Source organism: Melopsittacus undulatus, chromosome 5 (genome assembly GCF_012275295.1).
Source record: "Melopsittacus undulatus isolate bMelUnd1 chromosome 5, bMelUnd1.mat.Z, whole genome shotgun sequence".
NCBI classification, from domain to species: Eukaryota; Metazoa; Chordata; class Aves; order Psittaciformes; family Psittaculidae; genus Melopsittacus; species Melopsittacus undulatus.
The window spans coordinates 6,453,839-6,469,199 of NC_047531.1; the positions used below are offsets into that span (position 1 = coordinate 6,453,839).

Consider the following 15,361-nt stretch of genomic DNA (forward strand, 5'->3'; position numbering starts at 1 on the left):
CCTCTCCCCAGGTCTACCAGAGCCGGTTGAGGTCCGTGACAATGGCGACGGCACCCACAAAGTCAACTACACCCCATCCACCGACGGCCCCTACACCGTGACCGTCAAATACGCTGACCAGGAGGTGCCGCGCAGGTGAGGAACCCGCCGTGGGGTGACCATGGGACCCCCAGGGCTGTGGGTCCCAGCACCCCACTGACCCACATGTCCTCTGCAGCCCCTTCAAGCTGCAGGCGGTGCCAGGCCATGATGCCAGCAAGGTGAGAGCCAGCGGCCCCGGGCTCAGCCCCACCGGTGTCCCTGCCAGCCTGCCTGTGGAGTTCACCATCGACGCACGTGATGCTGGGGAAGGGCTGCTCACTGTCCAGATCCTGGTGAGCACCCATGGGACCCACTGAGACCCATGGACACCTCCAGTCCCCATGGCATTGGGTATTGGGAGCCGTGTGTAGCTCTAGGACCCGTTGTAGTGGGTGCTGAGATGCACAGGTTGACCTGGCAACCGTGCCATTGGGTGCTGAGATTCATTGGTAGCCCTGACACCCAAACCACTAGGTCTTGAGACCCATGTGGTGACCTGGCCATATGGGTGCTGAACCCATATGTAGCTCTAGCACCCATGCCATTGTGTGCCGAGACCCATATGGTGACCCACACCTCTGCCATTGAGTGTTGAGACCTATATGCATCTCTAGAACCCACACCATTGCATGCTGAGCCCCATATATACTTCTAGCACCCATGGGTGCTGGGACCCATGAAATGCCTTGGCACCTGTCTTGGGTCCAGAGCTCTGTATGTAGCCCAGTTCCCCATGCCATTGGGTGCTGAGCCCCATAGGGCACCCGTGCCCCATACGTGTGCCCTGACCCTGCTGGGTGCTGCAGGACCCCGAGGGGCAGCCGACGGCGTCGTCGATCCGGGACAATGGGGATGGGACGTATGCGGTGTCCTATGTACCAGCACTGCCCGGGCGCTACACCAGCACCGTCAAGTATGGTGGTGATGAGATCCCGCGCTCGCCCTTCCGCACCCATGCTGTGCCTTCGGGTGACGCCAGCAAGTGCCTCGTCACAGGTACGTGCACTGACCCATAGCACACACTGACCCATAGCACACACTGACCCATAGCACACACTGACCCATAGCACACACACTGACCCATAGCACACACACTGACCCACAGCATCCCATAGCGCATACACTGACCCATAGCACACACTGACCAATGGCAGCCTTGTGCTACAGCATGTCCACACTGACCCATAGCATCCCTGTGCTCACCCATAGCATCTCCATCCTGTCTACACGGACCTATAGCAGCCCTGTGCTGACCCCCACTGACCCATCCTGCCCTATGGCATCGCCCCCATTGCCCCATGGCAGTCCCTGCTGAACCATGCTGACCCCCACTGACCCATATCATCCCCTTGTTGCCCTATGGCGTCTCCACCCTGCCCCATGGCTGACCTATAGCATCTCTTCACTGCCCTATAGCAGCCCCTGCTGATTGATGGTATATCCTTGCTGCCCTACGGCATTCCTTGTACTGCCCTACAGCATCTCTGTGCTGCCCCACAACATCTCCAACAATGCCTTATGGCATCTCCTCATTGTCTCACAGCACCCCTACTGTGCCCCACAACAGCTCTCACTGACCCACAGCATCCCCAGGCTGCCCTATGGCATCCCTGGTTTGCCCCATAGCATCTCCATCCTTCCCTATGCCATCCTTTCCTGACCCATGCCATCTGCATGCTGCATCCTGCTGCCCCATGGCATCCCTGGCTCCCAACCCTGCCCTATGGATTCCCTTGTGCTGCCCCATGGCCCCCTCCCTGCCCCTGCCCCTTCTCACGTGCCTCTCCCTGGTCTCTCCGCAGTGTCCATTGGGGGCCATGGCCTGGGTAAGTGCCTCTGGGGCTGGGCTGGGGGGGTCACTTGTGGGGCTAGAGCTGTGTCCCCATAACCATGACCCCCCCAACCCTCCTGCAGGCGCCTGCCTGGGCCCCACCATCCAGATCGGGGAGGAGACAGTGATCACAGTGGATGCCAAAGCAGCCGGGCAGGGAAAGGTGACCTGCAAGGTGTCCACCCCCGATGGGGCTGAGCTGGACGTGGATGTGGTGGAGAACCACGATGGCACCTTCGACATCTACTACACAGCACCTGAACCCGGCAAATACGTGATCACCATCCGCTTTGGGGGCGAGCACGTCCCCAACAGCCCCTTCCATGTCCTGGTGCGTGACAGTGGGGCTGGGGTGGGGAATGTGGGGCTGGGAGGATGTGGTGGGCACCATGGGGTTGGGAGTCTGTGATGGGTGATATAGGGCGTAGAGTTGGGGTCATAGTGGCCATTAAGGAGCTAGGAGACCATGATGGGCACCATTGGGCTGGGAGACATTGGTGGGCACCAAGGGGTTTGGAGCACAGTGAGAGCCATGGGGCAGAGTTGGCATCATGGTGGATGTCATTGGGCTGGGAGGCTGTGATGGGCACCATGGAGCAGGGAGAGCGTAGTGGTCACCATGGAGTTGGAAGGTCATGGTGGGCACCATGGGACAGAGAACTGGGACTATGGTGGTCTTCATGGAATTGGGTATGGTGGGCACCAGGGGTTGGGAGTCTATGATGGGTGCTATAGGTCAGAGTTGGGGCCAAAGTGGACATTATGGCACTGGGAGAATGATGGGCACCAAGCAGTTGGGAGACCATGATGGGGACCATGGAGGTGGGAGAAGATGATGGATGCCATGGGGCAGAAAGCTGACACCATGTGGGATTTATCATGGGGTCATGAGACTATAGGGGGCACCATGAGGTTGAGAGACCATGAGGAGCACAATGGGGGAGAGAACTGGAGCCATGGTGGTCTTCATGGAGTTGGGAGAGCATGGTGGGCACTGTGGGGTTGGGAGTCTATGATACGTGCTATAGGGCAGAGAGCTGGGGCCATGGTAGCCATCGTAGGGTTGGAAGATCATGATGAAGAGATCCTGGGGAAGAGTTGGGGCCATAGTGGCCATAATAGATTTGGGAGATCTATGGTGGATACTATGGGGTGAATAGTTTAGACCATGGTGGTCATGATGGGGCAGAGATCTGGGGCTATAATGGGCATCATGACGTTGGGAGCCCATGATGGTCACCATGGAGTTGGGGCTGTGATGATCACCATAGAGCTGGGAGACCATGGTGGGCACCATGGGGCAGAGCTTTGGGTCCACGATGACCATCGCAGTGTTGGCAGCCTCCATGGGTACCCTGTTCCTCACCCCTCCTCTGTGCCCCACACCTCAGGCCACAGAGGAGCCCCCAGCCACCGCTGAGAACCTGCGGCCCTTCAACCTGGTCATCCCCTTCACAGTGCAGAAGGGCGAGATCACAGGTATGGGGTGGGGAGACCTCAGCTTGGGGGTCACTGACCAGGCCATAGGGCATGGTGGGGCAGGACCCAGCCCCATGGTGACACCCGGTGACCACAGGGGAGGTGCGGATGCCCTCGGGGAAGACGGCGAGACCCAACATCACCGACAACAAGGACGGGACGGTGACCGTGCGCTATGCTCCCACCGAGAAGGGTCTGCATGAGATGGACATCCGCTACGATGGCAACCACATCCCTGGTGAGACATCGAACTGGGGGCACTGGGAGGCACTGGGAGGTGGCTGAGCAAGGTGGATCCCACCTTGGGTTGAGCAGCCCATCATGGTGTGGGGTGTCCCGATGGGGGCTTTGACCAATGTTCTTTGTGTCTACAGGGAGTCCCCTCCAGTTCTATGTGGATGCCATCAACCCCCGGCACGTGAGCGCCTATGGGCCAGGGTTGAGCCATGGGATGGTCAACAAGCCTTGTACCTTCACCATCGTCACCAAGGACGCTGGCGAGGGTGAGCAGTGGCCAAAGGAGGCACCAAGGGGGTCCTGGGACCTCCTCAATGGCACTGGGAAGGGCTGGGAAGGGGTTTGATGCCCTCAGTGGCTCCTAACTGGGAATGCTGTGTCCATAGGTGGGCTGTCGCTGGCGGTGGAAGGTCCATCCAAGGCGGAGATCACGTGCCAGGACAACAAGGACGGGACGTGCACCGTGTCCTACCTGCCCACTGCACCTGGGGACTACAACATCATCGTGCGCTTCGATGACAAACACATCCCAGGCAGCCCCTTCACCGCCAAGATCACTGGTGAGGTGGTACCCGGGGCCCATTGAGGGCCTTGGGAGCTCTGGGTGGGCATGGGGACACCTACAGGGTCATGGGGACACCTGCAGGGTCATGGGGACACCTGCAGGGTCATGGGGACCGTGGTCATGGCTGGGATCAGATGGTGGCCATGGCCATGGTGAGGATGGGATGGTGGCCATGGCCGTGTGTTGGCTGTGGCCATCATAAAGGCAGCCCCTTCACTGCCAAGATCATTGGTGAGGAAGGACTTGGGGGTTCCAACAAGGTCCTTTGGGAGCTTTGTATGGCCGTGGGGAGCCCTGTGTGGTTATGGGGACCTGCCACATAGATATGGTGTCCCTGTCCATCCCTGTCCACCAGAGCACCACCACATGGCCATAAGGACTTCATGGGGCTTTGGGGGTCCTACCAAGGTCCTTGGGACTTCTGTATGGTTATGTGTCCCCTGTGTGGTTATGGGGATATCTATATATATACACAGATACATACGATATATACCCCTGCATGATCACTGGGACCCCATCAAAAAACTGTGGTGTCCCTGTCCATCCCCAGCCACTAGGACTTTATCACATGGACATGGGGACCTCATTGGGTCTTGGGGGTCCTACTGAAGTCCTTGATACCTCCATATGGCCATGGGGATGCCTGTGTGGTCATGGAGATGACTGTGTGCTCATGGGGACACCTGCAGTGTTGTAGGGACCCACCACACAGTCATGGTGTCCCTGTCCATCCCTGGCCACCAAGACCTTATGACATGGCCATAGGGACATCACTGGTGCTTGGGGACATCATCCCATGGCCACGTGTATCTTGTTGGCCCTGGGAGACCCCATCCCAGGGCCATGTGCATGGCCCCACTGACAGCAGCTCCCCACAGGGGATGACTCCATGCGGACGTCCCAGCTCAACGTGGGCACCTCCACGGATGTGTCCCTGAAGATCACAGAGACAGACCTGAGCCTCCTGACAGCCAGCATCAGAGCCCCATCCGGCACCGAGGAGCCCTGCCTGCTCAAGAGGCTGCCCAACCGCCACATCGGTGCGGATGTGGGATGGGGAATGTGGGATATGGGATATAGGGACATGGGGATATGGGAACAGGAGAACTGGGACGCAGAGTGTGGGGTGGTGGGCACACAGGCATGGGTTTGTGGTACTTGGGGATGGTGGACAGGGGACAACAGGGCTGTAGGTCACATGGATGGGAGGCTCTGGGGTATTGGATGCCATGGATCAGGGTATGGGGGTGGTGGTCAGGGCCTGGGGATGGGCAGAGGTTGGAGGTGGAGGCCATGGGCAGATGGAGGTGTCTGATGGTGTTTCCCCCCTCCAGGTATCTCCTTCACACCCAAGGAGGTGGGTGAGCATGTGGTGAGCGTGAAGAAGAGCGGGCAGCATGTCACCAACAGCCCCTTCAAGATCCTGGTGGGGCAGTCGGAGATCGGGGACGCCAGCAGGGTGAAGGTGTGGGGCAAGGGGCTGGTGGAAGGACACACCTTCGAGGTGGCTGAGTTCATTGTGGACACACGCAGTGCTGGTGAGAACATGATCCATGGGGCCCATGGGCTGGGGGGACTGTGGGGGGGTCAGTGCCATGGGGTGGTTGTGGTGGGAGGGGGTGGTTGTGGTGGGATGGGGTGGTGATCATGACCAGGATGGGATGGAGGCCATTAGGGTTGGCTGGCTGTGGTCAACGTAAGGATGGGGTGGTGGCCATAGTTATGGCTGTGGTATGCCACAGTGAGGATGGGATGGAAACCATGGTCATGGCTCGCATAAGATGGTGACCAATAGCCACAGGTTGGGTGTGACTGGGATGAGATGGTGGGCATAGCCAGGGTGGGATGGTGATCATGTCTGGGATGGGGTGGTGGCCATAGTTATGGCTGTGGTATGCCACAGTGAGGATGGGATGGAAACCATGGTCATGGCTCGCATAAGATGGTGACCAATAGCCACAGGTTGGGTGTGACTGGGATGAGATGGTGGGCATAGCCAGGGTGGGATGGTGATCATGTCTGGGATGAGATGGTGGCCATGGCAGCAGCTGAAATGGGATGGAGACTTGGCCAAGGCCTGGATGTGTTGGTGACCATGGTTATGGCTTGGGTCTAGTACTGGCCATGGCCAATGTGAGATGGTGTCTGAGGCAGAGGGTGAATGGTGGCCATAGTGTTGGCATGGCCAAGACCCAGCTGAGGTGGTGACCAAGGCCAGCATGGGGTGGTGGCCGTGATATGGCTGTGGACAGGAAGGGATGGTGGCCATGGTGTAGCCATAGCCTAGAGGGTGATGCTGTGGTGACCATGGCTGTGGCATGGCCATAGTCAGGATGAGATGGGATGGAATAGGATGAGGATGGTGGCTGTAGCATGACCATGGCTGGGATGGTGACACCATCAGTGGGACAGCACTGATCATGTCTCCATGGTTCCCCAGGCTATGGCGGCCTGGGCCTGTCCATTGAGGGCCCCAGCAAGGTGGACATCAACTGCGAGGACATGGAGGATGGGACCTGCAAGGTCACCTATTGCCCCACTGAGCCCGGCAACTACATCATCAACATCAAGTTCGCTGACAAGCACGTCCCAGGTGGGGACACTGGGGGGACAATGGGGGCTGGGGACATGGGGTCCCTCCTGGTGACCATGTCCTGAGGTGTCTGTGACCTGCAGGGAGCCCCTTCACGGTGAAGGTGACGGGTGAGGGCCGCATGAAGGAGAGCATCACGCGCCGGCGGCAGGCGCCCTCCATTGCCACCATCGGCAGCACCTGCGACCTCAACCTCAAGATCCCAGGTATGGAATGGCTCCGTCCTCCTCCTCCTCCTCCTTCTCTGTAGGCATGGACACAGGAACCCGTCCTGGCCACTCAGCTGATTTCCATCTTCTTATTCCTTCTCTCCTCATCTGTTTGTGCCTCCATCCATTGGTGGATCTGTCCATGTGTGGCTGCCTGTGCTGGTGATGATCCGCGTGTCCACACATCTGTGTGTCCATCCATCACTGTCTCCATCCATCCCTGTGCCCATCCATCCAATATCTGTTCATCCATGTGACCATCCCTCTTTGCATCCAAACCTGTGTCCATCCATCCCCATGTCTATCCATCCCTGTACTCACCCCTGCATCTCTCCACCCCTGTATCTATACCCATGTCCATCCATGTCTCCATCCTTGTGTCTATCCATCCCTGCATCCACCACTACCTTCCATCCCTGCATTCAACCCTGTCTCTCTCCATCCCTGTTTTCATTCATCCTCACATCCTTCCACCCTTTTATCCATCCCATATCCACCCCTGCATCCATCCCTGTGTCCATCCTTGTGTCTCTATCTGTATGTCCATCCATGCCTCTATCTCTCCATGTCTTTGTCACCATCTCCATCCTTGTCTCCATTCATCCCTGTCTCCATCCCTATGTCCCTGACATCTCTATCCCTCCATGTCTTCACTCCTCCATATCTCCATCCCTCCACATTTCCTTCCCTATCTCCATCACCATCTCCATCCTCTTCTACATCCATGTCTCCATCCCTCCATGTCTCCATCCCTTGATATCTCCATCCCCATGTCCATCTGTTTCCATCCTTGTTATCCTCTCTCCATGCCTCCATCCCTCTCCATCCCCATCGCCATCCCTCCCTCCCTCCATCCCTGTATCCATGTCCTGTGTCCATGGCAGGGAGCTGGTTCCAGATGGTGTCAGCGCAGGAGCGGCTGTCTCGCAGCTTCACACGCAGCAGCCACACGTACACCCGCACCGAGCGCACTGAGATCAGCAAGACCCGGGGTGGGGAGACCACGCGAGAGGTGCGCGTCGAGGAGTCCACACGTGTTGGTGCCGACCCCTTCCCGACGGCATTCCCAAGCTTCCTGCCCCGGGATGGCCTCAGCCCCTTCAGCACCATCACCCGCAGCCAGGACGGTGCGTGCAGGGGGGCACTGGGGCTTGTGCAAGGGACTGAGGCTGGGTGCTCATGGGGACCCTGTGCCCTTGTACAAGGGCTGGGGGCTCACACTGGGGGACAGCACCCCCCTGGTGCCGGGTATTGGGATGCCAGGATGACGTGATGGAGATGGGGTGCCAGGGTGATGGGGTGGTGGGTGCCCTGGTGTCAGGGTGCTCTGGCGCTGTGTTTGCCATGTGCTGGGGTGCCCAAACACTGGGTGGTGGGGTGCATGGTGATGGGGTTCTGGGGTACCACTGGCGCCCTAGAGTCAGGGTGTCCTGACACTGGTGTTGCTGTGCACTGGGGTGCCCCAGGACCATGGTGATGGGTGTTGGGCTGTCCCAACACTGGGATGATGGGGTGGCGTGGTGATGGGGTTCTGGGGTACCATTGGTGCCCTAGAGTCAGGGTGTCTTGGCACTGGTGTTGCTGTGCACTGGGATGGCCCAGCACCACAGTGCTGGGTCGATGGTGTGCCAAGGTGCCCTGGTGTTGGGTACCCTGGCACGGGGGGTGATGTGGTGCCATTGGTGCCCTGGTGTTGGGTACCCTGGCACGGGGGGTGATGTGGTGCCATTGGTGCCCTGGTGACCCCCTGTGTGCCCCCCACAGGCGAGAGCTCCCCACAGGAGCTGTGTGCACACGTCCTGAGCCCATCGGGGCAGCGGTTCGAGGCCGAGGTGGTGGCGGGTGCTGCTGGTGTGTACAGTGTGCGCTTCGTGCCGCAGGAGATGGGCCCGCACACCGTGAGCGTCAAGTACCGCGGGCAGCATGTGCCCGGCAGCCCCTTCCAGTTCACTGTGGGGCCGCTGGGAGAGGGCGGCGCACACAAGGTGCGGGCAGGGGGCACCGGGCTCCAGCGTGGCGTGGCCGGAGTGCCAGGTATGGGGGGTATAGGGAGAGAGAGTGCTGGGGGATATGGGAGCAATGGGGGGGGTATGGGGGGTATTGAAGGTATGGGGGGAGATGGGGTTATGGGCAGAGATGGGTGCTGGGGGGTATGGTGGTTATGGGGGGTATGGGGGAAGGTGGGAGGTGTGGGAGGGATATGGGTTCTTGAGGGGATATGGGTGCTATGGGGAGAGATGGGTGCTGGGGAGGGATAGGGGTGATAGGAGGGTATGGTGGGAAATGGGGGGTAGGGGAGAGATGGGGATATGGGATCATGGGGCACAGTCATATGAGACATGGGATGTGGTGGGTATGGGGGTAGATAGGGGGTATGGGGTAAGATACAGATGCTGGGGGGAAAGACTGGGTGTGAGGGCAATGAGGAATATGGGTGCTATGGGGGGAGATGGATGATATACAGGAGATAGAGAGTATGGGCAGATGGGGAGTATGGGATGGAGGAGATAGGAGGACATGGATGCAATGGGCAGATATGGGGGAAATGGGGGGAGATGGATACAATGGGGGCACGTGGGTGCTATGGAGGGGTTATGGGTGCAATGGGAGATATATGGGTGCAGCAGGAGGTTATATGGGTGCAGTGAGTAGATATGGACGCAATGGAGGTCTTATGGGTTCAATGGGGGTATGAGGGAGCAATGAGGGTTATATGGGTGCTTATGAGGGTGCCATGTGTGCACTGGTGGGATGCGGTGCAGGGTGCCGGGGCACCCCCTCATCACCCCATGTACCCCCCAGCCGAGTTCAGCATCTGGACACGGGAGGCGGGTGCCGGGGGCCTCTCCATCGCCGTCGAAGGGCCCAGCAAGGCTGAGATCTCCTTTGAGGACCGCAAGGATGGGTCCTGCGGCGTCTCCTACCTTGTGCAGGAGCCGGGTATGGACACGGGGACACCCTGACCCCCCCCCGGGGTGCTTGGAGCCCCCCAGATCCAGGGTGACCCCTGTGTGTCCTGCCCCAGGTGACTATGAGGTCTCCATCAAGTTCAATGAGGAGCACATCCCTGACAGCCCCTTCGTGGTGCCGGTGGCATCGCACTCGGACGATGCCCGGCGCCTCACTGTCACCAGCCTACAGGTACATGGGCACCAGCGTCACCCCCATGGGCATCCCGGTGTCACCCCTATCCCATGTCACACTGAGCACATGGGGTCCTCAGGCGGAGCCAGGTCAGGCCTGATCCACCCTGTGTCCATATGGGACACTTCAGATGCCCTAATGGTACCCTTGGTGCCACCTCTGAGCCCACATGGCACCTTGGGAACCCCCATCCCACCCCAGTGTTACCCCTATGGCACCTCTGGGTGTCACCCTCCAGCACCCCTGTGGCACCCTTGATGCCACCTCCATCCCCTTCCTGTCCCCCTTGGGTCCCCTCCATCCCACCGCTGGTGCCACACCGGTGTTCCCCACTGTGTCCCCATTGCCATGGTGCCCGTGTGCCCCACAGGAGGAGGTGACGGTGAACCAGCCGGCGTCCTTTGCGGTGCAGCTCAATGGGGCACGTGGGGTCATTGATGCCAAAGTGCACACCCCGGGGGGCACAGTGCAGGAGTGCTGCGTGTGCGAGCTGGACAGTGGTGAGACATGGGGCATGGGGGACAGGGGATATGGGATATGAGGGGGGACAGCAGGGGGACATGGGACATGATGGGGGATATGGGGACAGCATTAGGGGGATAATGGGATATGGGGAGATGGGATATGGGTGGGAACATGGGACTTGGGGACATGCGATATGGGGTGTTGGGACATGGGGATATGGGGGCATCGGGACACAGGGACACGTGGGGTGGGGATGTAGGGATATGGGGCACGGGAATACAGGAACATGGGACATGGGGCTTGGGCACACAGGAAACAAGGACATGGGGTGTGGGGACATGGACACAGGGATGTGAGAGGATGGAGATCCAGATGCATGGGGCCAGGGTGTCACGGGGCCATGGACCCGGTGTCCCCACAGACAAGTACTCCATCGGGTTCCTGCCGCGTGAGAATGGGGTGCACTCCATTGACCTGCGCTTCAATGGGCGCCACGTGCCCGGGAGCCCCTTCAACATCCGTGTCGGGGAGCAGGGCCAGGCTGGGGACCCCGGACTCGTCACTGCCTATGGGCCTGGCCTCGAGGGCGGCGTCACAGGTGACCGTGTTGTGGTTAATGGAGGGTGGTGATGGGGACGTGGCTGCAGGGGTGTAGCGATGGGGTGGTGGTTGTGGTAATGGTCATGGTCATGGTCAATGCCATGGCCATAGAGGGTGGTAATGGGTACGTGGCCATGGGAATGTGGTCATGGTCATAGGAATGTGGCTCAGAGGTGTTTGCCATGGAGACATGTCTGTATTGGGTGTAGCTATGGGGTGGTGGCCATGGCTGTGGTCATGGTTAATGCTGTGGCCATGGAGGGTGGTGATGGAGATGTGGCCATGCATATGGGGAAATGGCCATGGTCATACAGACATAGCTCTGAGATGGTGGCCATGGAGATGTGGCTGTATGGGTGTAGCTATGGGGTGGTGGTCGTGACCATGATCATGGTTAATGCTGTGGCCATGCGCATGGGGACATGGCCGTGGTCATACAGACATGGCTTTGAGGTGGTGGCAATGAGATGTGGCTGTAGGAGCTATAGGGTGGTGGCAGCAGGGACATGACCATGGTACGATGATACAGCCTGGGGTGGTGGCAATGGGGATGTGGCCATGGGAAGGTGGCAGTGAGGACACAGCCTGGCATTGGGCCATGGCTTGGTGTGATGGCAATCAATGGGACCACATCTTGGGGTGATGGCACTGTAGGACATGGCCATTGGTGGTGTCAATGGGACCATGTCTTGGGGTGATGACACTGTAGGACATGGCCATTGGTGGTGTCAATGGGACCATGTCTTGGGGTGATGGCACTGTAGGACATGGCCATTGGTGGTGTCCCTGGTGCCATGTGCCCCTGGCGCTGTCCCCGCAGGGGTGTGCTCCGAGTTCCTGGTGCAAACAGCCAACGCGGGCCCTGGGGCTCTGTCCGTCACCATCGACGGCCCCTCCAAGGTGAAGCTGGACTGTGTGGAGTGTGCCGAGGGACACCGCGTCACCTACACCCCCATGGCCCCCGGCAACTACCTCATCTCCATCAAGTATGGTGGCCCTCACCACATTGTGGGCAGCCCCTTCAAGGCCAAGGTCACCGGTAGGGACACGGAGGGGGCACATGGAGGGTGCCCAGGGTGGTGGGAGGGAGGGGGGAGACCCAAGGGTGGTGTGATGGAGGACCCCAAGGTGATGGGATAAGGAGTCCCCAGGGTGATGTAATGGGGGGGGTGTCCCCAGGATGATGAGATGCATGGTGGGATTGAGGATCCCTTCCAAAGGTGATGGGATGGAGGACCCCAAGGGTGACATGATGGGGATCCCCAAGGTGATGTTATGGGGGGTCCTAAGGGTGTTGCGACAGAGGGTCCCCAGGTTGACGTAATGGGGGGGGCTCCAAGGTGATAGATATAATGGAGAGTCCCATAGGATGACACTAGGGAATCCCTGGGATGACACCATGGGGGGTTCCCCAAGGGGACATGATGGGGTTCCCCAAGGTCCCCATTGTGACATGATGGAGGGGTCCCCAGGGTGACATAATCGAGGTTCCCTGTGGTGACATGATGGAGAACCCCCAGGCTGACAAGACAGGGGTGTCCCCATGGAATTGGAGGGGGTCCTCATAGGGTCTGGGGATGCCCCCCATGGAGTTGAGGGATGTCCCCATGGGGTTTGGGTATCCCCATAGGGTTTGAGATTGTCCTCATGGAGTTGGGGGCTGTCCCTATGGAATTTGGGGTGACCCCATGGAGTTTGGGGAGTATCTCTATGGAATCTGGGGGTCTCCCCATTGTACCCATGTACTGAGGGTTGTTCCCATGAAGTCTGAGGGTGTCTGACAGGATTTGGGGTGTCCCCATGGAGTTGGGGTGTCCCCATTGGGTTTAGGGTGTCTCTATGGGATTTGAGGGTGTTCCCATTGGGTTTGGGGGTGTCTGATAATGCTGTACCCCCCCAGGCCCACGTCTCTCAGGGGGTCACAGCCTGCACGAGACCTCCACGGTGCTGGTGGAGACAATGACACGGGGGGGGTCAGCGCGGGGTCCCCCTGCATTCGGGGCGCTCCCCAAGTTCACGTCGGACGCGGGCAAGGTGGTGGCGAGGGGACCGGGGCTGGCGACAGCCTTCCTGGGCCAGAAGAACCACTTCACTGTGGACTGCAGCAAGGCTGGTGCGTGGGGGGGGGTCCCAAAGGGGATGGGATGGGCTATGGGGGTACTGGGAGGGGGTATGATGGGGCAAGGGGGGGGAAAGGGGTCCTTGGGGGTCCTGGAAGGGGATATGATGGGTGAGGGGGTCTTAGGGGGGGATATGATGGGTTTAAGAGGGCTCTGGGGGGTCCTGGGTCTGGATGTGATGTGTCCTTGGGGGGGTCTTAGGAGGAGTGTGATTGGTCCTTGTGGGAATGGGAAGGGGTTGGGATGGGTTCTGAGGGGTGCCAGGGGGTTTTGGGAGGGGATGGGATGGGTTTTGGTGGGACCCATGAGGTCTTGGGGTGTTTCTGAGGGATCCAGTGGTGATCCTGGGATGAGATGCGATGGGTCCCAGGGGGTGCTGGGATGGGATGTGATGGGTCAGGAAGGGTCCCAAAGGGGTCCTGGGGTGTTCCAGGGGTCCTGGGGGGAGAGCTGATGGGTCATGGGTGTCCCAAGGAGGACTTGGGGGATCCTGGGATGGGATATGATGGGTTTTGGGGGCCCTGTGGCATGGGCTGTGATGGGTCAGGGTGTCCCAGGAGCAGCTGCTGTGCTGTGGTCAGGGTCTCCCTGCCCCAGTGCTGGGGGGTGGAGGGGGTATCCCAGCCCCTCCAGGTGATCCTGAGGGCCCAGCTCTGCCCCCCAGGTACCAACATGCTGATGGTGGGGGTGCATGGCCCCAAGACCCCCTGTGAGGAGGTGTACGTCAAGCATGTGGGCAACCGGATCTACAACGTGACCTACACCGTGAAGGAGAAGGGGGACTATGTCCTGATCCTGCGCTGGGGCGAGGACAATGTCCCTGGCAGCCCCTACCGTGTCACTGTGCCCTGACCCCCGGCACCCAGCGCTCTGTGGGGCACCAATAAAGCACTGGGAGAGTCGGGGGCTGTGGTCATTGGGGAATGGGGGGGTACAGGGTGGGATATTGGGGTACTAGGGGCATTAGGGGAGTCTGAGGCAGGATACTGGGGTCTTGAGGGGGGAAACTGAAGTGCTGGGGGTATCCAGGGCAGAATAGGGGTGTCATAGGGTAGGGTACTGGGGTCCTGGGGTGGTATATGGGGGTTCTAGAAGGGGTTAGGGGGATCTGGGATAAGCTACTGTGGTCCTGGGTGGGATATTGGGGTCCTGGGGGGAGATACTGGGGTGATGGGGGTCTGGGGCACAACAGTGGGGTCCTGGTTGGGGGTCCTGCTTTAGGATATCACAGTCCAGGGGGATGCTGGGAGGTCTGGGACAGGATACTGTGGGCCTGGATGGATACAGGGGACTTCAGAGCAGGATGCTGGGGTTCTGGAATACTGGAGTCGGGTATTGGAGTCCTGAGGGGGCATACTGGGGTGATGGGGTGTTTGGGGCAGGATACTGAGGTCCGGGGTGGGTCCTATCATGGGATATCACAGTCCAGGGGGATCCTGAGAGGTCTGGGCCAGGACACTGTGGTCCTGAATGGATACAAGAGGCATCAGGGGAGGATGCTGAGGTCCAGGAGAGGCACAGGGGGTGTCTGGGACGGGATAGTGGGGTCCTGGGGGGGGTCCATGGTAGAGCCCTGGGGTTCAGAGGAGGTCCTGGGGGGGGTGTCTGGGGCAGGACAGAGGGGTCCTGGTTTGGAAGGGGGGGTCCGGGGCAGGATGACGATATCCTGGGGTGGGATGGGTCAGGACACTGCACCCAGGGCTGTTCTGGGGGCTCCAGGGCAGGGTGCTGGGGGGCTGGGGTGGGTCTGAGCCCGTGTCAGGACCCATTGGGGTGTCCGGATGACACCGGGACCCTCTGGGAGTCCCGTTGGGTGCCTGCGGCTGGGGGCGGGGCCAACCCGCTGGGGGGCGGAGCCAGCCCGCTGGGGGGCGTGGCCATGGGTGTGGGCGGGGCTGTACAGATGGGAGCGTAATCGGTAGGGGGCGTGGTCATCGCGGAGGGGGCGTGGCTCCGAGCGCCACCAGGGTCCTAAATACCCGACTTGGGACCCCAAACCCTCCTGGGGACACCAAAACACCCCCGGGGTCCTAAACC

At 59.9% G+C, this 15,361-nt stretch overlaps 1 protein-coding gene across 1 annotated transcript in view; it reads left to right on the forward strand.

The window, feature by feature from the left end:
* FLNC (filamin C) overlaps window positions 1-14,208 on the forward strand; it is a 34,337-nt gene extending 20,129 nt beyond the window's left edge. Inside the window, exons 26-47 of the mRNA XM_034063183.1 lie at window positions 12-135; window positions 218-374; window positions 888-1,077; window positions 1,884-1,907; window positions 1,996-2,243; window positions 3,304-3,391; window positions 3,489-3,629; window positions 3,766-3,894; window positions 4,015-4,188; window positions 5,072-5,233; window positions 5,528-5,731; window positions 6,634-6,786; window positions 6,870-6,992; window positions 7,880-8,122; window positions 8,760-9,029; window positions 9,798-9,935; window positions 10,021-10,136; window positions 10,510-10,639; window positions 11,026-11,202; window positions 12,025-12,243; window positions 13,105-13,317; window positions 13,989-14,208. Of these exons, the coding sequence (XP_033919074.1) occupies window positions 12-135; window positions 218-374; window positions 888-1,077; window positions 1,884-1,907; window positions 1,996-2,243; window positions 3,304-3,391; window positions 3,489-3,629; window positions 3,766-3,894; window positions 4,015-4,188; window positions 5,072-5,233; window positions 5,528-5,731; window positions 6,634-6,786; window positions 6,870-6,992; window positions 7,880-8,122; window positions 8,760-9,029; window positions 9,798-9,935; window positions 10,021-10,136; window positions 10,510-10,639; window positions 11,026-11,202; window positions 12,025-12,243; window positions 13,105-13,317; window positions 13,989-14,176 (3,611 nt within the window). The 3' untranslated portion in view covers window positions 14,177-14,208. The remainder of the gene's footprint in view (window positions 1-11; window positions 136-217; window positions 375-887; window positions 1,078-1,883; window positions 1,908-1,995; window positions 2,244-3,303; window positions 3,392-3,488; window positions 3,630-3,765; window positions 3,895-4,014; window positions 4,189-5,071; window positions 5,234-5,527; window positions 5,732-6,633; window positions 6,787-6,869; window positions 6,993-7,879; window positions 8,123-8,759; window positions 9,030-9,797; window positions 9,936-10,020; window positions 10,137-10,509; window positions 10,640-11,025; window positions 11,203-12,024; window positions 12,244-13,104; window positions 13,318-13,988) is intronic.
* The last annotated feature ends 1,153 nt before the right edge of the window (window positions 14,209-15,361 follow it).